Here is a 24,497-nt window from a genome sequence, read left to right on the forward strand (position 1 = left end):
AATCTCTTATAGGTTTAGAAAAACTATGACTGTGGACAGAAATATTGACACATAAAATGACCTTCTGTCATTGCATTTGGTGGCCCATGCTTTTCAAATACTGCACTTGACATGGCAAAACCCTTGTTTGGAAAGAAACCTTGGGAAAAGCTCAATATTTAAAACAGAGGAGAGGCTGTGGTTGAAGCAGGGTGGTGGCCTGGAGCCCAGCGAGGTACCCCCATCACCCTAGCAGTGCCCCTGACCCAATTCCTATTAACTCCAGGATATGGAGAGAAGAGCACCTACAAGGAGTGCTCACATACTAGAGACTCACATATGAGGGCTGAACCCACATTTTTTTCTTTTCCTTGAGTCACATATATGTTCTGACATGATTGTTGAACTATATAATATATATGTATATATATGTGTGTGTGTATATATGTGTGTGTGTGTGTGTGTACTTGATTTCAGAAAGGAAGGGAGAGGAAGAGAGAGGTAGAAACATCAATGATGAGAGAGAATCATTGATTGGTTTGATTGGTTGCCTCTTGCACGCACGCGCGCGCACACACACACACACACACACACACACACACACACCCCGCCCACACTGGGGATTGAGCCCGCAACACAGGCATGTGCCCTTGACCAGAATCGAACCCGGGACCCTTCAGTTCACAGGCCAATGCCCTATCCACTGAGTCAAACCTGGCTAGGGCTGATTATTGTACTTTTGATCTTTGCCTCAAATGGTTAGTCCTACTACTAATGTTCAACTACTCATTACGCCTAAATGGAGTGTATGCTTCCTGACGGTGACTCAATGAGCTCTAATTTCTTAACAGAGGCATTTCTGCTATAATGTTGTACACACATTTCAAACAACCTCATATTCTGCAAAACTGCACAATTAAACATCAGAGCCTATGGGGGAAACTTACATTTGGAGAAAATCATTCCAAATGTAACAAAACCACAACAATCCTAATAAAATGAGAAGCACAGGTAAATTACAAGCTGCATTTGCACCAGTGCTTCAGGTTCTCTGCAGCCTAAATCTTGCAGGCCCTGGGGGGCATTCACATCACTTAGTGGTTAGTTTCATCAAAATTAAAAATCTGATCCAGAGTATAGAATTCTTTGTGAAAAAATTAAAATTTAACATAAAGGAAAATGTTTTCATAGTTTCCTCATCTTTACCAGATAACAGAGTGGAAAACATAGTGGTTTTGGGAGCCACTAAACCAGCCATTATTTGTATTAAAGAAAGGCCTTTCTGTCAATGTTCAACTTTTTCTTAAGGTCTTCTCATTATGCTAAGGCTTTCTCTTTAATTGTAAGAAGGCTTGCCCCAATTGCTTCAAAACATACATCTTGGGGAAAGATTACATGAGAACCACAGGACTTCTACTATATACTGACATCATTCCCTCATTAAGAATCATGTATCGAGTTAGTCTGCCTTGAAGAAACAGGTACTGTCACAGAACAGGCTATATCTCCATTCCCATTGTTATGAGGAACCACAGGGGAGGAGACAGCAGTCGGACATCTATCAAGTGCCCACTGGGCACCAACTCCTCTGATGGGAATTTATATATTTAATATCATCCAAATTTCACCATCATACTAAGAGATAGGTTCTTAGCCCCATTTTACAGATTAGAAAAGTGAGGCTCATGAAGTAAATACCTCATCAGGTCACAAAACGTGTTAGCAGAACTAGGGTTTAGCTTTTGGTCTAGTTCCCATCCATTGCTCTTTACATTCCATTGCTTAGATTTCATATTAGGATCCTTCCCCTTGCATTAGTAACTAAAGGGAACTTGTCCCACTCATTGCTAATTATATTTAGTATGTCATGTATTGTTGGAACAGATTTTCCCCCTCCAGAACAAGGTAAAATAATTTGCTAAGAGCCAGAATAATTTATTCTAATTCATCAGATTTTATAGTAACTTTAATTTTGTTACTTTTTTATAGGACTTCACTAGTAGAAGTTTGTTAAAGTACTTTCAAGACAATTTTTCCTTTGATCACAATAATAATGTGATACAGATCAAGTATTACATACTATCCCATCCAACAGATAATGGAACTGAGCCTCAAAAAGGTAAAGGAACTTAACCAAGTTAAGAATTGGCAGAGTTAGGATACAAACCATGTTTTCTGGCTCAAAATGCAGCCTTGTCCTTATAATTGCTGAGGGAACCACCTTCGAAATTATCTACAGTGAAGGCCTGTGTATTGAATCTGTCATTAGAGCTATTGAACCGAGTTATGGTACATGATTTGAAATGTGATAAAACATTGAGAAATAAAGCAAGGAAAGAATGAGTTTAGTGTGTTTGTTATGAAAGATAATGATTACTTGTAGGATAATGGGTATTAGAAGCCTATACAAATAAACAACCCAAAAAATTGAATAATGGGTTTTAAATGATGATGTCTTATTTACTTACTAAAATAATTTTCTAATACTGAAGACTATTCTAGAATGCTAATCATTATTTTGGATAATAGAACCACGGCATGTGCAATAGGAAAAAGTAATTTAGGAGGAGCATAAGCTATCGTAAAGTGATAGTTAGGAATCAGCTACCCTTCTACCTATCCTCCTCCCTTTCCTGGCCAAATTCTCGGGGTAGAAAATGCAACTACCAAGCTATTTCATAGCATTTTATTGGTGATGTTGGTTTAATGGCACATGAACTCACACTGCTTGGCAATTTGGGGTGGAGTCTCCCTGAATTTTCCTCATTTTTTTTTGAACAAGGCATTTTTCATTTTGCACTGGACCCTGAAATTGTGGCGATATAGATGGATGAAGTGAACCACAAGAACATGGGATTTTTTCATGAAGGCAGAGGGATGATAAAGTTTGGAGGGCAAGGAGGATTCTGACTCCAACCTATGACCCTGGATGGGCGTACCCTGAACATGTGTAGGGTCTGGGGCAAGAGTGCAAGTGGAACCCAGGCTCTTGGCCCATTCCCTTCTCCTCTTACTCCAGTGCAGTGAAGTGTGTTGTGTGCATGCCTGTGGATACCCCAGCCCTATATCTGACCCCCATCTACACTCCCATCTGCCATTCTCTATGCACCTAGGAGTGGGCCAAATTCCTTTCCAAAGGAAAAGTTCTCAGAAACGATGGGTCCTAAAATCAGGGTCCATGGCTACTCCTGGCTAAGTGTTGGGCCAGGGCCCCGGTATATGTGCCCAAACCATATACACCTAATAGAGAGTAAGGAAGAAAATGTGCCTGGACAACAGCACGTATCCTTGTCCCACCTGCCATTGAGCAGCAAGATGTGAAGCTGCTGGGTCAGCCCTGGGCACACTGGGTTGTGGCTCTGAATTTTAATAGGAAATTTTCAGATGATTACTGAATAAAGGTCAATCTTGCTCTTGTCACCTGGGTCCTTCCCTCTCTTCTCCCTATTGCTCAGCTCCTTGGCCACAAGATAATAAAAGAATGAAGACCCGACAGCCATTGCCAACCAAGAAAAAGAAATACCCTTCTCCAACAAGAACAAGAGCTGGCCATAGAAGAGGCAAGCAGCTTGCAACTCATACGCTGAATCCATGGCCTTGAACTTTACTTTACACTTCTTTTTTCTTGTCTTCAAACACCCAGATGGCATGTATTCTCTAAGTGAGCAATATTAGTGGATATCTACATGGATCTTTTCACCGAGATTCTTCTTTTCCTGTTTTTTTGCTCTCTCACTTTCTCACAAGGAGAGGGTTTACTTGAATGCTTCTGTGGGAAGATTAAAATGAAACCCTCCCCTCCAAAATCCTCCCCGCACATTCCCCCTGCAGGTAGAGTATCTGCAGAGTGAGCCCCTAGCAGCATGGCCTTTGATCAGTTATCCTCCTGGTCTTGCCCTTCCTCCCTCCCTGGGCTCTCTCTCTCTCTCTTACACTGTCCAACTCCCTCTTTCTCTTACCTCTGGGTCTGTAAACTGTACTGGATGAGAGTTTCTTCGCTGCCCTCAGATCTTTGAATCCAGCTCTCCCAGAGGAAGCGCTCGGCCTTGATGGAGCTGGTTTTGGGCTTCTGGAGTCTTTAGAAAATTGCACTTGCTTCTGTGTGCTCTGGGAGGGCTGGATTGAAGGGCCTGGTTCCTCTTTCTGAGATAAACACTTTGCCTTCTAGAGATTCTCTGGGCCCATGACCTCTTTTTGTGAGGAGGCTCTCTGTTGCATGAAGGGCTCCCAGGCCAAGCCCTCCCAGAGGCCCTATTAGGCTGGGTACATGGGCAAACACTCCCACCCCCTGTATCAACTTCTCTAACAATGCACAGGAGTCCCAAAGAACTAGAGGGAGATTTTCAAAGACTCCCAGAACCTCAAAGCTGGTCAGGGCTTTCGAAACTTCATCAGTCCTTTTATTTAACTTCTTGTGGTCATAGCTCTTTGAGGGCAATGCTCCAACAAAGAGGACACCCCAGTGAACTCAACCAACAGGGATTATAATGTGTTTTTTGGTTTTGTTTTAACTTTTCTTAAATACCAAAACCAGATTAAGACAACCCAATGAAAGAGAATTACAGGCCAACATCCCTCATGAACATAGATGCCAAAATCCACAACAAAATTCTAGCAAATTAGATCCAGCATTACATCAGAAAGATCATATACCATGACCAAATAGGATTTATCCCAGGGATGCAAGAATGGCACAATATCCGCAAATCAATATACGTGATATGTCACATAAACAAAATGAGAGGTAAAATTCATATAGTCATATCAATTGATGCAGAAAAAGCATTTGACAAAATCCAACACCCTTTCTTGATAAAAACTCTTAGTAAAATTGGAATAGAGGGATCATACCTCACATAATAAAAGCCTATATGACAAACCTACAGCCAACAACATACTCAATGGGCAAAAACTAAAACCATTTCACCTAAGAACAGGAACGAGACAGGGATGCCAATTTCACCACTCCTGTTCGACATAGTAGTGGAAGTGCCATAGCAATTAGACAAGAAGAAGAAATAAAAGGTATCCAAATTGGAAAAGAAGACATAAAACTGTCCTTATTCGAAGATGACATGATACTGTACATAGAAAAACCCCAAAGACTCCATAAAAAATTCTTAGACTTAATAAATGAATTTGGCAATGTAGCAGGATACAAAATTACCACCAAAAAATATATGGCATTTTTTATACACCAATAGTGAACTTACAGAAAGAGAGATTAAAAAACAATCCCATTTGCCATTGCACCAAAAAAATTAAGATAACCTAGGAATAAACGTAACTAAGGAGGTAAAAGACCTATACTCAGAAAACTACAGGGCACTGAAAAAAGAAATAGAGGAAGATAAAGAGATGAAAGAACATACTGTGTTCATGGATTGGTAGAATCAACATCATTAAAATGTCCACACTACCCAAAGCAATCTACAGATCCAATGCACTGCCCATTAAAATACCAATGGCATATTTTACAGACCTAGAATGAACTCTCCAAAAATTCATCTGGAATAAAAAAAGACCCCAAATAGCTGTAGCAATCCTGAGAAAGAAGAACAAAGTAGGAGGGATCTCAATACCAGATATCAAGCTGTATTTCAAAGCCACTGATCTCAAAACTGCCTGGTACTGGCACAAGAACAGACACATAGACCAATGGAATAAAATAGAGAACCCAGAAATCGGCCCAAGCCACTATGTTCAATTAATATTTGACAAGGAGGCAAGAACATGCAATGGAGTCAAGACAGTCTCTTCAATAAACGGTGTTGGGAAAATTGGACAGATACATGCAAAAAAATGAAACTAGACCACCAACTTACACCATACACAAAAATAAACTCAAAATGGTTAAAGGACTTAAATGTAAGATGGGAAACCATAAAAATAATAGAGGAATCCACAGGCAGCAAAATCTCAGACATATGCCAAAGCAATATCTTCACTGATGCAGCTCCTAGGGCAATGGAAACTAAAGGGAAAATAAACAAATGCGACTACATCAAAATGAAAAGCTTCTGTAGAGCAAAAGACACCATCAACAAAACAACAAGAAAGCCCACCGCATGAGAGAACATATTTGCCAATGTTATCACCGATAAGGGTTTAATCTCCAACATTTATAGGGAACTCATACAACTTAACCATCTGAATTGTTAACTGCTGTGCTTTGCACATACTAGGTGCTCAATAAATATGTGTTGGCTTGGAGACAGCTGAAAGAGGCATGACAAGGACCTTCCCCCAGGTGGTCAGCCCCTCCTACATGATGACAGGGACATGGGGAGAAGGGTTTGCCCATCTGTTCCCACACACCAGGCTCAGAGCAGAGATAAGGCATCTCTGAGAAACCTGAGTCACACTTTGCTCCAATCCTCAGGGCATGAGCTGGCTCAGACTCTGAAATCCCATCCTGATCTCTCTCATGCTAATAATACACTGGCCTTACTAATAATAATTATGCTGAGTCTTTTTCAAAAGGGCATTTCACTCAGGGCCTGATATCCCTAATTGAGCATCTGGTGACAAAGTGACCCGGGGAGAGATAGTCAAGGAAGGAGGAGGCAGAACCAAATGAAGAATTATTTGAATGGCAGAGCATGGGGTAGATTTGAATTATTCCTCCCTCATCTTAATTAATGCTACAGAAGAATTTCCAGGGGACCGGGGCTCTGTTATGTTGGCTGCAATGAAAGTGCCCCCCTCTTTTCCTTGATTGTCTTCATTCTTCTCCACTTTCCCATCCATCCAAGAGATAGCCTGTTACCCAAGCTCAATGACTGAAAGAAGAGCAAGAAATCATAATTTGAAAATGGCCTCATGAAGGAAGCTATGGATGGAAAAGGGAGGGGAAGTATGATTTATATGTAAAAACCACCAGGGATTGTGGGGAGACATGAAGCTGGACCTGGGATCACTGGATGGAAAGCCAGCAAACCTTGCTCGTTTTGACAGCTGAAGGTCCTAGCCTGAGCTGAAACCTCTCAGGCAAAGGGATCAACCTACTCAGCAGCAATGTAAAAAAATATTTTATTGGTATTTTTAGACAGAGAGGAGGAAGAGAAGGAGGGGAGAGAAACACTGATGTGAGAGCAGAACATTGATGGGCTGCTCCTGCATGCCTCCTGAGTGGGAATCAAACCAGCAAACTTTCCATGCACGGGATGACGCCCAATGAACTGAGCCATATGGGCCAGGGCAGCAGCAATTCTGGGGATGGGCAGGTGTAGACTGAGGGGGCACTGTCCTGAGGCTTGCAGGAAGGATTGTCTTTGAGATAATTTCCTTGCTTTCTTTGCACCTTGTAAGTACTTAGTACATTGTAAGAAAAAAAGTCTAAAACATTCTATAGCAGTTGCACTCACTTCTCAGTGGTAATGAAAGGAAGAAGCCCAGCTGTTACTGACTCAAGGTTTGTGTCTGTGTGTATCTATGTCTGAGTAGCCTGTGCGTGTGTGTGTGCGTGTGTGTGTTTCTGTGTGTCCCTGACTGTGCTTTGTATATCTATCTGTGTACACTGCACTTTGAAAAATGAAGGATATTGATATTTTCTTGCAACGTGAGTTTGTGAAATAAATATATACCCCGCCTGTAGTTTTAATGCAGTGGTTCCTGAGCGTGGTCCAGGACTAGACCTTTCAGCATTATTGGGGTATGTGTGTGAAATGCACATTCCTGGGCCCCACCTCAGATCTACAGATCAGAAACTCGGGGGGTGGGGCCCAGAAATCAGCACGTTCACAGCTCTTTAGGGGGTACTGTGCATAGTGAAGAGTGAGAACCACGGTCTCAATGGACCCAGCCATCTGAGTTGCCTTTCCCCCTGCTTTCTCCTGAGAAGTTTTCTTCAAAATTCTTCCCCGATGATCCTGTCATGAGGGTCCTCCACTTCCCTTTGTGACTATCAGCTTGCCCTGGGCTTCGGGAGGCTCTCTGCTTTAGTGCTTTCTGTTTGGGGCTGAGCAGGAATAGGCAGAGTTACAGGATCTTTTTTATCAGTTAGCCTTGAAAATGCACACCTGAGTGTGACTTGCCGTGGGGTGTGGATTCTGAGAACGTGGAAAGCACACGTGGCAGCATCCACAGCGATCACCTGAGCCACAGCCAGGGCAGGACTGACACTGGGGCTGCTTCCCCTTTAGCACATGGGGCTTACAAATTCTCACAAGTCCCATTTTATAAGTGAGGAGACTGGAGGCCAAGTTTACAGAGCATAGTTCGAGTCCAAGTCCTGCATTCTTCCTGCCATGTTCAAAGAACCACCTTGCCACACCAGAGTGGGAAAGGCTCCAGAGAGGCCTTTTCGCCTCCTTCCCAGCCCACCGGGCTGAAGACAGGGCTCAAATGGGCAGCATAACATCATGGAATAAAAGGTCAAAACTTTTTTTGTGCAAGAAAAGTCCTGAGAGACATCAGCATGGATGATCTTGGCTACACTGGATGCTCTCTCCTGGGAACACAGTGAGGACAGAGGCTACAGCTGGAACAATTCATGGGAATAATGGAGGAGGATGGAACAAGGGTTCTGCCTCCATGGTGACCTGGGATGACCAAAATTCATCACAGGGGGACAGGGCCTCTGTAGAGCACATGTGGGACAGGCCTGATTTCCCCCAATAGGTTCTGGGTAAGCCATGAGGCCAGGTGCTCACAGAGATCACCCTTGGGGAGAGGCTGTCCCTTGTCCCACAAGGAGGATGGACCCTCTGTGCTCAGAGCCCCAGGGAGCAGTATAGGAAATGAGTCTGACTCAGATGGGGCAGGTTCTAGAGCAGGGGTCCTCAAACTTTTTAAACAGGGGGCCAGTTCACTATCCCTCAGACCACAGGAGGGCCAGACTAGAGTTTAAAAAAACTATGAACAAATTCCTATGCACACTGGACATATCTTATTTTGAAGTAAAAAACCAAAACGGGAACAAATATAATATTTGTATTTGCATCTGGCCCGCGGGCTATAGTTTGAGAACCCCTGTTCTAGAGGAAGTGGAAGAGCTGAGCTGTCCCTGAGTGGGTCCAGGCATTGAATGAGGGGCTGCAACAGGAAGCTCAGTATGTGAGGACGAGCTGGGGAAGGGACCAAGATCCAGGAAGGACAGGGCACAGCTGGCAAATCACGTGAGATGGTTTTTGCCTCCCACAAGGAGGAGCAGATGCCCAAGAAACAGCGCTGTTTGAGGTTTACAGGGGGGACGGAGCAGGGCAGGCAATGTCAGCAGACATCATGAGACAGAAAACGAAAAGCAGGAGGAACTGGGGGCTGGAAGGAAGTGAGCTTCAGAAGCTGCAGAAACACAGGCAGGGAGGAGCCAGGTGCAGATGAGGAGAGGAAGGAGCAGGGAGAGGAGCAAAGGGGAAGGGGCTGAAGGAGATCAGAGGCACCTTGAAGATGGAGTGAAGTTCCTGATGAAACAGGGAGGCCTGCGGGGGCAGGACTGGGGGAAGGCATGGAGAGAGGCTGGAGACTTCTCAGACAGCCTGTGGTTCTGAAGGACAGGGAAGCTGGCACTACTGTAGCAGAAGGAACCGGCGGAATACTAAGGAGGGAAGATTTTGCTCACAGAGGGACTGGATGGGGACTCTTCCTACTGCTCAGGGGAGAAGGCAAACCATGCTGGAGCGGAACTATGACTTAACCAGCAGAAAACTGCCATCGGAGAAGATTTATGGGATCCAGTTGGGGTTCCACCCACCAATGTGACCGGGTAAAGGGTGAATGTGTATATGAGCCCCAACTGTAGAGTTAATCAAAGATATGGTGCCTTTCCTGGCATGTAAGTGCCTGTTTTTTCCTTTTGATAACAGGAGACAGGACCAGTGAAGAGCAGATGTGACCCATGCAGTCAAACATGGAGAACTGGTCTGTGGTGGTTCCAGCATGGTGTTATGGACTGAATGCTCTTGTCTTCCCAAAATGTAGATGCTGAATCCCTAAGCCCCACTGTAATAGGATCTGGAGATGGGACCTTTAGTACATAATTAGGTTTGGATGAGGTCCTGAGGGTGAAATCCCCATCATGGAGAGAGACCTGAGCTCTCTTCCTCTCTCTGCCTTGTGAGGACGCAGTGAGAAAGCGGCCATCTGCAAGCCAGTCAGAAGGTTCTCACCAGAAACTAAATCTGCCAGCACCTTGATCTTGGACTTCCCAGTCTCCATAACTGTGAGAAATAACTGTCTGTTGTTTAAGCCGCCCAGTCTGTGGTGTTTTGTTATAGCTGCCTGAGTAAACTAAGATACACGGGAAGGCTAACTTGAACACCCATAACAGTATGCAGAAGTGTACCTGCCAAAAAGATGTTAGAGCTCAGCCCAGTTTATTTGTCTGTCCTCTTAAAGAACGGGAATATTAGGAGCAGTTCAGACTGCCTCCCTGGCTCAGTGGGTTTATTCCAATCACAAGAAAGCACAAAGGAAGGAATTTTTTCTGTTCATTGTCCCAGGAGCCTGGTGGGAAGGAAATGCTTCTGGAGCTAGAAATCGCAATTTAAAACAGAGAAAAAGAGATGTGGGCAAAAGGATGGCAGAGAATGAAAACAGAATGAGAGATGAAGTCCAAGGCCTACTAGGAAAGACTAGGAAACTTTAATATTTTCCTCTCTCTCTCTCTCTCCCTCCCTTCCACTCTCTCTCTAATCTCTCTAAAGCTCAATAGAAAAAATATCCTCAGGTGAGGATTAAAAAATAATCAAAATGCTCTAAAAAATGTATTTCAAAAATTCGTAGGTATCAAAATTGCCTGGGAAATTGTAGTAACAATGCCAGGGCCCAGACCGTACTCTACTTCAATGCATCTATCAGGGGTGGGCAAACTTTTTGACTCGAGGGCCACAATGGGTTCTTAAACTGGACTGGAGGGCCGGAACAAAAGCATGAATGGAGTGTTTGTGTGAACTAATATAAATTCAAAGTAAACACCATTACATAAAAGGGTACGGTCTTTTTTTTTTTTTTTTTTTTTTTTTTAGTTTTATTCATTTCAAACAGGCCGGATCTGGCCCACGGGCCGTAGTTTGCCCACGGCTGGTATGTGCTCCTTATTAGCTTTCCAGACAAGTCTGATACTCACCAAAATTTGAGAAACACTGTTCAAAACTAAACCTACAGTCTACTCCCAACCCTTCTATTCCTCCAAGCAGTTTCCAGATCTAAGGCACCCTTATCCATGTAGAGGCATAGGTCGGATACAGGATATGATCCTTGGACCTCTGTCGCCTTCACCTCCAAGCATCATTTACTATCAACTCCTTTTTATGTTACTCCCCCGATCCCTCTGAGCTTCATTTTTTCCCCACTGCCCCATAGCCTCCTGACCTCTTATTGCTTCTACTATTGCCTTTCCCACCCATCATCCACAATGCAGCCAGGATACATGTTTACATATAAGAAAATATATATATATATATATATATATATATATATATATATATATATATAACAATTTTAAATCTCTAGAAAAGTTGCCAGAATGCGACAAAGAATGTCTATACACTCTTCACCCAGCTATCCCATTCCAACCCTCAACAGTTGTCCCAGAAATGCTCTTCATACCTGGTTGGTTATGCGTTATCATACTTCCCTAATACCTTTCAATATGCAATAGATGCTCAGTCTCCTTGACCTTCATGACCTTAGAATTTTTAAAGGTCATAAGCCAGGTGTTTAATAGAATATACCTCAATTTTATTTAATCTGATATTTCTTCAAGATGAGACCTAGGTTATAACTTTTTAAACAGAGTATGTTATATTTTCTTTTCATTGCATCCTATCAGGTGCCACTCAATGTCTGCTGTCCTGTTATTGCTGGTGTGAACTTCAATGACTTGATACAGATGGTGTTGCCAAACTTCTCTGTAAAGTTACTTTCTCCCTTTGTAATACATATTTTTTTGGGAAATACTTTGAGGCTATGTGAAATCCTATTTGCCTCTCAACTTTTATCCTAAGTTTTAGTATGCATTGATATTTCTGAATCTGATGGTCACCAATAGTGATTTTCTAATAATATCATTTTCAGTATTGGGAAAAGCTTCCTCTTCTTTTCATTTGTTTATTCATGTATATTCCTATCAGTATGGACTCCACAGCTCCTATCGTACTCAATGGGTTATAAATTGCTAGTATCATCATCTATTTTGAGACTCAAATTATCCCATATTTGGACACTGAGAGGCCCTTCAAGCTGGGTATTGTTCTTTTGCTATGTCCCCATCATCATTTGAGCACTTTCTTACTCTCTGGAACAAAAAGATGTGCCAGCTTACCTAATTCTTTCTCTGCCAGTCCCTAGAAGGGGCCATTTCTCTAATGAGTCTTGGTTGCTTTTAGTGTAAAACAGTGCACAGAATCCACGACCTGAATGCCAGGTGTACTCTTCACTACCCAGGTGTCATTGCTTTGAGGCAGCCATATCCTACATTTAATTCTCTTTCATTTTATATGTTGAAAATCACAAGTTCATACCAATACTTCCAATTCCAGTTCAGCACCACACAGTTCATTCCAGCTTTCATGCTTTCCATATTTGTACATTATCTCCAAAATGTTTATCAATGACCCTGTATAGAGCTAATTTTCTAATCTGCTAAGCTGCCGGCGCCCTCACACACAGGTCTTGATCCCTGCTAGCACTTGCCTCCCTTGCTCAGATTTCTACTTTGATTGGGCCTGCTAAATCTCTTTTTGGTGAAAGAAAAAGGAAGAAAGCCAAGAAAGTATTTTTGTTTTGTTTTTTAAAGAAGGGAGAAGAAGAGCTTGGAAGGGAAAGACAAGAGAAAGGCCAAGTTATTTTTCTAAAATGAAAATCCATCACCTTTGGGTTGTGTGTGTGTGCACGTGCGCGCGCACACACAAACACACACACACACAGCCTTTGAATGGCTTCCCATTACTCTAAGGCTGTAAATTTCATCACAAGGATCCAGGAGGCCCTGCATGATGTAACTGCTATTGACCTCCTTGGTCACTTTCCCTCTCTTTCTCCAAATGCCAAGTAACAGAGTTTTCTCTCTAAAAGTCCATCTTCCTTCTTGCCATGGGTCCTTTGTATATGCTGCTAATGTCTCTTAATGATCTAACTGGCCCATTCACTTAGGTAACTTGTTTTTCAAATCTCTGCAGGAGCACCATCTTTGCCTCTGGAAACTTTCCTTAATGCCACTAGATACAGTCAGACTATTTTGCTATTTAAGGTTTTATTCACACTCTCACAGAACACAGTGGTTCTTATCTCAACTGGTAATTACGAATCTGGCTGGTGGGTACATGGCTGTCCTCTGTAAAATTCTATCAAGTTTTCTGCATACTTGAAATTTTTCAAAATAAAACCTCAGGAAAAATAAATAAGTTCCAGGAATAGTAAATATTTAAATATAGAACAAAAAAAACCCAATAAAATAGTCCAGGAAACTTTAAAAAAAAAAAAGCATTTTATAACCTTGGAGCAAAGAGAACTTTTAAAACAAAGCAGGAAATCCAAGAAAAACATAGAGGGGAAAAAATAAGTATATTTTACTACATGAGTATTGACCGGTTTGGGAAGCCAAAGGGTATCATAAACAGTATCACACAAACAACGTATTGGTGTGTGTGTGTGTGTGGGGGGGGGGGGGGGCTGATTGTATCATATATGCAGACAAAGGGTTACCATCCCTACTAGAAAAGGACTTCCTATAAATTTCTAAAAAACCAACAAATAACCCGATAGAAAAATAGGTAGAGATAGGTAGAGATAACTAACAGAAGAGGAAACAGAAGTCCCCATAGCTGTGTGAATATCTCTAAGTCAAATGCAAATGCAAATGCAAACAAAATGAGGTATCATTTTTCATCTTTGGGTTGGCACAGTTTTAAAGGTTGATCACCTCCAGTGCTGGTGGAGAGGCTGGAAGAACGGTACCAAACACTCCTGGTGGAGCGTGAATGTTTACAACTTTCAGAACAGCAACTTGGCAGTAAGAATGCCCGAGAGGCACAAGAGACACAGAACAATAGGCATAGTATGATTCCACCTTTATAATATCAAAATTTTCAAATTTTTGAGCAAACAGAAAACTGTGAAAAGAGACATCTAACTGTTGAAATAGGTGCTTCAGGACAGGGGTTGGTTAACACCCGATGCCCCGAGTGCCAAACCTGGCTGGTCACCTGGCTCTCTGTGGCCCATGAGCTAAGAATGGAGTTTATACCTTTTTAAAGGGTGACATTTTAAATGATTATGTAATTTCCTACATAATATCCTCGTTTTGCCTCTTGGCCAGCAAAACGTAAACTATTTACTTCCTGGCCTTTTAGTTACTGACCCCGGCTTCAGGGGAATGTAGGTTCTTAGTTATCCTTTTCCTCTTCTTTCTCTGTATTGTTTTCATTTTTATAATGATGAATACTTTGCATGTTGAAAGAACATAGCTAGATCGGTAGGTAGACCAGTCACCGTGGATGCCACTGACAATGGACATAGGAAGATAAGTGGAGACCAGGGGGACTAGCTGGAAGCTGCTGGGCCAGGCTAGGAGAAAGAGAATGGTACTTTGGAATAGGGTGGGGGCCAAGAGGTGAAAAGAAGGAAGAGATTTTATAAGAACCTATCGGAGTTGCTGAGGGATTGGGCATGCATGGTGAGGCATACAGAAAAACTCAAGGCTGAGACCTAGGTTTCAGTTATTAGTTGAGTGGTGCAACTACTGAGATGGAGAGAGTGGGGAAGGGAAACTGGAGAGAGAATCAAGGGCTTTATTGAGACCTGTGAAAGTTCTAAGATAAAGTGTGTGAACTAGGCAATGGACATCAATGATTAGAACTGCCTGGGATGTGGAGGGGGAGGCAGAGCAGGAAAAACATTTAGGAGTACTGATCATGTAGATGGTACTTACAGCTATCTGGAAGCAATGGAAAGGGAAAAGAGAAGGGTACCCAGAGTCTACCTTGTGACACAGTGCCAACCCCATTGGAGCCTGTTCCCTACAGACAGACATCTCTGATACTACTGTCAAACTGTTTGGATTCCCCCAAATCATCTATTCCAAAATGCCCTCTTCCCATTGGCCAAGAAACACCATGGCTACCGAGTAGATACCGACCCGTCCTCACAGCCTATGCGCAAATGCTTGCCTGGATAGCCAGCTGCTATCATTCCTCCCAGATGGATGGTTCCCCCAACACCTGGCTTCCCCAGTGGAGAGATGAGTTCAGGTCCCAGTCCTTCAGAGTATGGCCCTACCATGGGTCCTCAGACAGGTGTAGCCACCTTTTATTCATGCCATGCTTTTACCCGAGAATACCAAGAAGGACTTACCAAGGAGCTAGTGTAGGTGGGGTCTGAGGTGTCATCCTGGAGGTAGCGGGAAAGGCCAAAGTCGGACACCTTGCAGACCAGGTTACTGTTGACCAGAATGTTCCTAGCAGCCAGGTCCCGGTGCACGTAGTTCATCTCAGCCAGGTACTTCATGCCAGCAGCGATGCCCCTGAGCATCCCCACCAGCTGGATCACTGTGAACTGTCCATCATTTTGCTGTAATAAGACACAAAGGGCATCGGGATCAAGATGAGCTTCAGTGGTTAAACAAAAGCCAAGGTACCACCGCCCTGCTGCTTGTCAGCCTCTGTGCTGGCTGACCGCTCACTGCCTCTCCTTCCCCACTTCCGTCCTCATCCCTCTCCTTGAACACTCTGTTCTCTTCTCCTTGCCAAGCCCTGTCAATTTCATCTCCAAATTACACCTCAAACCTATCCACTCCTCTCCATCTCCACTGCCACCACTCTAACCAAGTCATTGTCATCCATCACCTCTAACGGCCACTGTGCACCTGCCCCCACCCCCATCCATTCTCCACACCATAGCTAGAGCCATCTTTGTAAGACATAAATCAGGGCATGTCACTCTCTGGCTTAAAGCTCTCTAATAGCCTCCCATTGCATTAAGGTAAAGCTCCAAACTCCTTAGCGTGGCCCACGAGACCCCATGGGATCAGCTAGTGCCTCACCTTATGCCAGTGTAGCCCTCATGCCTGTGCTAAAGCCACAGTGACTGCTGACCTTCCAGTCTTTTTCCATGCCAGGCTCTTCCTGCCTTAGAGGCCTTACATATACCATTCATTCCCCCTGCTTTTCCCTCACTATCCACACCTACCTGCCTTTCAGGTTTCCCCAGAGAGGATGTCTCTGTAACCAGTCCCCTTCCTCAAATATAATTAGCACGTTCTTACAATATCTTTCGGTGTATGCTCTTATTTTTATTCTTGGCAAGTATAAAACTTTTAGTTTGTGTGTGTATGTCTCTCTCTCTCTCTCTCTCTGCTACTTGACTGTAAGCAATTTGAGCCTAAGAACCCTCCCTCTTGTGGTCACCACTGTATTCCTAGTGCCAAGAGCTTTAATGTAGGTGGAAAAAGCTCAGTAAATTTGTGAATGAATGGCACATATATCCTGGTTTCCGGAATTAAATGTTAAGGCATCTTCCTTGGGTACAATCAGCGCTGACACTGGGATAACCATACCGACCTCCCAGGGATCGGTGGTGCAGAAGTGCACACATGTGTCTGGCATGTGGACCCTACCAGAGAATGGGAGCTGTTGCTGCTCCTCCTCATGCCAATCTGCAGTGCTGCCCTCTCCCCAACCATCAGTGGGCTCAGTTTCTTGGGTGGATGCCATTTTTAATGGTTAAATGACAGGCTATTCAGCGAATGCCATCCCCCTGCCTCCCCAGAGCCCCTGTGTCTTGACTCTGCACACACTGATTAAATGAGTGAACACTGGGCCACATTGCTAAGAACACATTTCCCCATCTTGTCCAGCCATAACTGCTCCCCAAAGGGCTATGACTTGTGTTCTGTAAGTAGAGGATGTCCCAGGCATTGAAATGTTTGGACTGGAGGAGAGGTGGGAAGAGGCAGACATCTAGGGTCCAGTCTAGTTACCTGAACATAAGCCCTAGGCAAGCCAGTCACTCCCTCTGCCCAGTGTCCTCATGTGAAATGCAGGAAGCATAAACAGTGTGAGGAGCTTCCATTATTGGATACTTTCTGTATGTGAGATGGTACACAGGCACTCACATGCATTACCTTACTTAAATATGTGTAGGACACATCATTCATGCATGGGCTCCTGCAAAATCATTTTCTATGCAAAAATAAGTATGGGAAAATAAAAAGTCTCTTATAAAACTACCATGTTTATTAGAGAAAACTCCAACAATCAAAAAGTCTAACAGAGTCATCATGAATTGTTGAAGACTATTCCTCATGAAAGATGGTGTTTACCAGGGTTATACCCCCTGATTAGTTGAAGGATTGGAACAAACTGATACTCTATCCACTCTTTTCTGAGATCCCTTCCAGAGGAGGACCCCCCCCCCCACACACACACATTGGAATTGGCATCCCCCAAACTCCAGGCTGTTTCTAACTCAAACCTTAATCACCTCCCCAGAATGCTTCCTCCGTAATATTTTCTTCTAACAAACTCCAAAAGCAAATGCAGAGCTGCCTTTTGGAAACTATTTCTCAGCACATGGTGCCCATCTATGAGAGCTGGAAGTGCAGTGAGGGATGCAAATTCTCCTCACTAATGAACTTCAGTCAACACCTCCTCAGGAAGTTAGCCAGGCTAGCACCATTCCCTTTCTCTAAGTAGGTCTCTGGGGATCTACCTTCCCAGAAAGCTCTCGTGCAACTTCTGTATATTAGAAACTGTATTCTCACTCAGCCTGAAGTCACAGGGTCATATGTTTTCAATTTGGGTTGTTACTTCCTCTCCATGAATGTAGACAACAATGCCTTTGAAAACGAATGTCTCCCTAAAGAAGCCAACTTGTATATAAATGTTGAGGCCAGCCCTGGTGGAGATTGTAAACAACTTTGAGAAGAGTAATATTGAAAGCATGTGCAGTAGCATGTCTATGTTTCTACGTTAAGCCATTTAAGTCTTCATTGGCCTGTTTTATTAATCTGATTTGTTTTAAAATTTACATCAGTCATTCTTAGAGTTTCTGGGGACAGCAAGGGCTAAAAAGTAGCTAAAAGTCCAGGCATTGTAGCCACCCAGGTTGGACTCAGGGTCTGCTGCCCACAGGCTGCATGCTCTTGGTCAAGTTATTTAACTTCCAGAGCAGTTATTTCCACACCTGTAAAATAAGAACACAGTGTCCATAGTGTCCATTCTTCGTAGGGTTTTTACGAGGTTAAATAAGATGAAACATGTAAAGGGCTTAGCTCAGTGCCTAGTGAATACTAAGACAGCAGCACTGATTGCTGGTATTATCAGCAGGGCCATCAGTGTCTCACAAATCAGCTCTCTCATGTACCTGGGATGCATGATAAGAGAGACCAAGGACACCTGAGCCAGAACTGTGGTGTGAGTTCTGGTTGTGTGGGGGTGACATCCTAAGATCATTACCTTTGGAGAACCTAGTTCACAAAGCATTCTGAACTCAACAGGTTGGCATCTGTAACAGCCCTTCCAAGCAACTGTAGTAGCATATGATCAGAAACTAATGACGCGGGTCTAAAGTTTGGATCAATTAATCAACAAACATTGATTTCTTCTATTTCTTGACTTTTGAATGGCAAGTCATACTTGACAGATATGCTCTCATCCTTAAAACTGGTTCTGTGAAAGGCAGGCAATAGTATATTTTTTAATAGAGAAGATAAATTAAGTCTAGAAAGTTTAAGTCACCAGCCTTCAATCACTCTGTGTGGTTTTGGCTTATAACAAGATTCTAAGGCCAGAACAGCAATTACATCACTACTGACATTCCATCTCCAATCAATTGGTAATGGCTGTCTCAAAAGCTGGTTGGAGAAGAAGACTGTGTATAAGCTTCACAGGGAAGGAAGCCATGATTGATTAATGTCTGCTATGGCTATAGAAATAGAAAGAAGAGTCATTTCTACACTACACTCATTATGCTACACTCATCTGGCTCTTTTTAACTCCTGTCCAGTGCCTTTTCCATGGGAATATATTGACTTTTGTGAAGGCCACTGCATTTTCTTTAGGGTCTGCAGGATAAACACATATCATGATAAGACTGGATCATGCCTGTTGAGTTCATAATCTCGGTGAAACTTAAAGATGTAAGCATATTAAGATTTTCTGACATGTTCAACTGTTTGGTATTCATTTCATTGGTATAACTCCCCAGAAAGAACTTGCAGGAATATGAACAATAAAGATAAAGAAGATTAAAAAAGGTTTCTTTGTGACTTCAGGAAAAGATCTGCCATGCTGAGCACATGGCAAAAACACAGCACATAGAAGAAATACAGCCTCAGTGAAGTGATTTAAATTTTCTTCCCTTCATAAAGTGCTTTCTGATGAAATTGCTTTTCTGAAAATTCACTGAAGCCACTTGCTGGCCCTTTTATTAGACAGGAAGGATTTAGGAATTTCAACTTCCATTGACAAATCCACTTCAGGAAATGAAACCCTTATTTGATTTGTTTGAAGAGAATGAATCATAGATTTTTTTTTTTTAACTGAAAGAGACCTTTCAAGATCATCCTACTCAATGCCTTTAGTTTATAGATTGGGAAATTGAGTTAACAGATTTGTTCAAGGCCACAGGGTGACTCATGGCAGAGCCCAAAGCAGAACTTCGGCTTCAGGACTTCCAATCTGGTGTTCTCTTCCTGACATCTGGGTCGCTGTTGTCTAGATTCAGCTCATGAATGAGCTTCCCTGATGAGAAATGTCTCCATTTGTCACTGCTCAGTGACTTCCAGGAGTCTTTCAGTTATGACCATCTGTGAATGAAGCAGCAGCAACCACCAGGCCAACGTTTAGGCACGAAAGCCTCACAGAGCACGGCGATCTTGTTGGCTCAAGCATGGGACATTGATGAGGTTCAGGGGTTGTTCCTAAATTTATGGAAGAGCCTCCAGATTAAAGCCCCTGAATTTGAATGCCAAGAAGGAAATATTTAATTGTAGATTTGCATGCTACATAATACCCATGACACAGACTTTGGGAAAAATGGAAAATAATGAACTTACTGAATGTGTGTTAAAAGAATAATGGTGTTTCCAATCCCTCCAGAATGTGAGGGATTCTAAGTCCCCAAAAGGGAGAAGAGCGGTGAGTGAACTGTGCTCACTGGATCCCCAAGGCAGAGCCTCTCGGATGCTGACCCAGGGCAGGAGCTGCAGCCACTGCCCAAAGGGGCCATGTCCAGCGTGAAAAGACCAGTTGGAGGGAGGAGACAGCTGCACACATTGAGGACTCATCCTTTCCCTTTCTTCTCTGAATGGCAATCCTAAAATTATTCTACTTCCCAGAAGATGGACCCTACAGAACTTAACTGATGACCTACTTTTAGATTGTATCAAGCAGCAGATACATCAATTAATGTTGCTATGCTCCAGGGTCTGTGGTAAGGCTGAAATTAGATTTATAGATTACCTGCCTCCATGCCGTGCGAGGAGTCAGAAACGCTTCATTTCCCCTCTCCTCCTGGCTCTGCCTGCTCCGGCCGCCCCTTCCTTGCCATCCTTTCTCTTTGGTTTTCCTGGGCTCCTCTCTTGCCCCTAGCTTTTCTCCCACTGCCTGGGCCTCATCATCATGAAAAATGCTGGTGTCCAATATGTGCCCATGTCCTGGGACGCAAATGGAAACAGCCTGTGCAGAGCAACGCTGTGGGGCTTTGATTTCCCGCAGTCTCCTGAGAATGAATCTCCCTCGCCCTGCGCGGCCCAGGGAGAGAGAGTCTGATCACAGTCCCAGATCATGTTGAGACTCTCTGTGAAGTACAGTCGGGTGACATGTAGGAAATAAATGACTCCTGAAAGGGCATGGAGGCTGGTTCCAGAAAACACTTTTTCTTCTAACATTGCCTTCTACTCACTTTTATTGGACTGTTTTCATGAGAGCTCTGATCATGAGTGAATGCCCCCGGGGAATCATGGTCCATACCCTGCTCTTATAGGAGAGGTTTGGCTACAAAGACAAGAGACCAGGTTCACTCAGAATAATAACTACATTTCTCCTGTCACTCTAGAATATTTTTTGTCCCAGAAATAGTTATTCGTGTTTTTCATTCCACTAGTATTTACCAGGCGCTCACTATGCTAGGTACTGGGGTGGCAAAATACAAGGTATAACCCATACCCTCCAGGAGGCTGTGCCAGGCAGAGTCCATGGGGCTCACAATCTACATCTTTTGTCCCCCCATCCCATAAAAAGAAATAGCCTACTGCTCAATGACTCATATGAGACAAAACGTGTATGCTCGCCCTGCAAAGTTAGTTTCAATACTGTGCATGCACAGCTTCTAGACAAGTCCCCTAGCTACCCTTTCTTTCATGCTGCAGTTCCCAGGCTCTACTCCTGAGCTTTGGCGCCACAACACAGCTGCTGACAGATTACCAAAGAGGCAATGCTGACTTTGGCCTTCAAACACACTGTTCCATTGTTTCACCCTACCTGCCTGTTCCCCCACCTGTCTGCAAATGCCTCATTCTCCAATTACAGATAAATTCTTTCTGGAGCCTTCTCTGGCTTCCTGGCAAGATTTCAGTTCTTTGCTTATGATACCTCTGTATTCCATGCATGGAGACAGATCCCTGCTGGAAGTTTTAGACACTAAGGTCCTTAGGGGCAGGGACTTCGGTGGCATACTGTAGTCTCTAAGGTGGACACAACAGGTCCCCCAACCCCTTATGTATACTAAATTGCTGTTCTTGATCAAAACGTAGGGCCTGTTTCCTCCCCTTGCATCGGTGGGTGAATTGCTACGGTTGAAATGATGCTGTGTTACAAAACAGATACTGCCTCCTCCTCTCGGGATGCTATTTTTGGGACTCAGCTTGCTGTGAGGAAGTCCAAGTCAGTCACATGGAGAGATGCCACCTGACACCAAGTATCAACCACAAGACACATGAGTGACAAGCCTTTGGATAACTCCCGGCCTCAGCCCTTGAGCTGCCCCATCTGATACCACATGGACTAGAGATGATCTGGCCCAGTTGCATTTTCATGAGCAACGCAAATCGTTGTTGTGCTAAGCCACTAAAGTGTTGGCCTGATTTGTTACACAGTATTAGAGCAATGTCTCTTTCCTCTCCATAGGCCCAGCACCCAGCACACAGAGTGACCAGAGCAGTCACCCCACGAATGTTTCAATGACTGACTACAAATGGTTCTTTGATCTGAAGCTACATCCACTGTGTGACATCTTGGCGATGGGCATAGTCTGCTACTTGGTATCACCCAGAAGATCTTGCTCAGAAGACCCTGACCCATTCTTTGGTGCTGCTCCCCTTGCCCCTACCCTGGACCCTTTGTTCTCAGGCATCCATTGCAATCCCGTGCTGAGCTTTTGTCTAAGGATGCCTTGCTCCTTGGCCTTTGCTTAGTCAGCTTTCACTCCCCAGACATCAGTGTCATGGCCATCCTCACCCACCCCTTCTCTGAGCGATGCCCCATAGAGATGAAAATGGTTCCAATGTGGCTCCAGTTGGGCACACTGACAAGGATCTTTCACAGATCCCCCAGCCATAGGCCTGCAGGTACGCCCACCTGTGCTGCAGTTTGGGTGGGAATCACATTCTTCATCAACCCCAGAAAAGACTGTGGATGCTGGTGAACCAATCTTCCCCTTTCTTGCCCAGAAGTGCCTCCTCAGAGGCCAGGTGGCATAGACATCAGAAAAGGGCAACCTGTTTTATCTCTGAACTGCAAATGATGAGAGCTGGCTGGGGGGAAAGAGCAGCTGTGCTGGGAAAAAGGCAGAGAGGGCCACTGGCATCTGCATGAATCATGCAGGGCTATGAGCAGCTGAACGTCTCTTCAGTCTCCAAGATTCGTACAGATGCCAATGGCCATTCTCTGTCCCCATCTATTAATTCTCACTCATCCATCAAGCATTTACCAAGGCCCTACAACCTGCCATCCTCCTACTGAGGGGTCCACAGGCTATGTGTTCTTTTCTTTTAGTAACAAATCTGTTAACCTCGTGAACACTTCCAACACCCACTCACATTTCCCCGGGCGATTCCTGAATGACAGGTTCTCCTCATGTGAACACTTCTCCCAGCCATCGTTCTCCAGTGGCCACCAGTGCTGGCATCACCCATGCCCCTGAGCTTCTCTTACCCTGAGGAAGGAATCCAAGGCGCCATTCTCCATGAACTCTGTGATGATCATGACCGGACGACTCTTGGTGACCACGCCCTCCAGGCGAATGATGTTGGGATGGTCGAACTGGCCCATGATGCTCGCCTCGCTCAGAAAGTCCCGACGCTGCTTCTCCGAGTACCCAGCCTTCAGTGTCTTGATGGCCACATAGATTTCCCTCTTGCCCGGAAGTTTCAAACGCCCCTTGTACACCTCTCCAAACTCCCCTGCAACAAGAATGCAATTGTTACCTGCTTCCTTCTGTGTGTGGAACCACAAGGGGAGGCAGCTTATCTAGAACAATGGTGCTAGAAGTGGAATTGTGGTTAAAGGGGTGGCAATGGAGATAGTGTTTTCTCACTGAAACTATGATGCCTTGACTGCCTCTAATCAGTTCTTGACAAACAAGAAGGAATACCAAAATATGAACCTTACCTAGGATCTTAGAAATAGTGCAGGTAACTAAAGTGGAATTTCAGAATATATGTGAGTTTATTTTCCCCCACATTTGGTTTTTCATTTGTGTCCCCGCTGAATAATTGAAATGGAAGGGTCAGTTACCCTTTGGCAGAGGCATAATTCATTTTTACAGAGCCTGGTACGAGAATGTCCAGGGGCTAGGGCACATGCTCAGGTTTTCAGTCCTCTGAATGAGATGAATAGCATTTACGTTCCTCCGTTGACCTGAAAGCATGTGTGTCTGTGGGGTCCCCCAGAACTCAGACCCTGAGAAGTGAGGAGGGGAAGTTAGCAGACACTGTACAGGATAAGAGGGGAGGGAGCAGGATTGGCCAGAGTCCCAGATCACCCTGCAGACCAATAAGATGAAGTAAAAAAAAAGGAGGCAGTTATGGACAAGGAGAGCCCCAGACTGCAATGCAGGCCCCGAGAGTCTCATCCAATCCCAGAGCAAAGACTGGCGGTCCAGAAAGTTCTAGGCCCTGGCATCCCCCCCAGGCTCAGTCATGGGCTGGAGCTGCCGGGAAGAGCTGGTCTCTGTAGGAGAGCTGGGGCTGATCCTGAAGGTGCTGCAGCTGGAGGCTGGCAGCTACCTGCCCTCCTGGCCACTGAACGGCACGTGGTTTTTCTACGCAAACAGGAGCTGCAGACCTCTGCGGGTGCCACAGCGTTGGAGCATGTCTGCAGTAAAATCACCGGGGGTGAAAGCAGTCTGGTGGCACCATTTCCTGGCTGCTTAAAAAAATTCAGTTGAATCCTGTTAAATGTACTTTCAAAAGTTATTTTATGTCTTAACTTGGTTTTGTAACTTCTAGTCCTTTGCCGTGAAGCAGTTTAATATCTACTGGTAAGTGCATCCCTGAAATGTGTGTCAGAGGCCTGACAGCAGACACGTGGCTCTCTGCTGGGAAAACCGTCGTTTTTTACTTTCAGCTTCTGGAAGAA

At 44.1% G+C, this 24,497-nt stretch overlaps 1 protein-coding gene across 1 annotated transcript in view; it reads right to left on the reverse strand.

The window, feature by feature from the left end:
- Positions 1–24,497, reverse strand: part of EPHB1 (EPH receptor B1) — a gene marked incomplete at its 5' end in the record, with an annotated part of 260,244 nt that overhangs the window by 28,413 nt on the left and 207,334 nt on the right. Inside the window, 2 exons of the mRNA XM_081105506.1 lie at positions 15,274–15,489; positions 23,073–23,320. Of these exons, the coding sequence (XP_080961632.1) occupies positions 15,274–15,489; positions 23,073–23,320 (464 nt within the window). The remainder of the gene's footprint in view (positions 1–15,273; positions 15,490–23,072; positions 23,321–24,497) is intronic.

The sequence above is a fragment of the Myotis nattereri genome, assembly GCF_964212035.1.
Source record: "Myotis nattereri genome assembly, chromosome: 14".
NCBI lineage: Eukaryota > Metazoa > Chordata > Mammalia > Chiroptera > Vespertilionidae > Myotis > Myotis nattereri.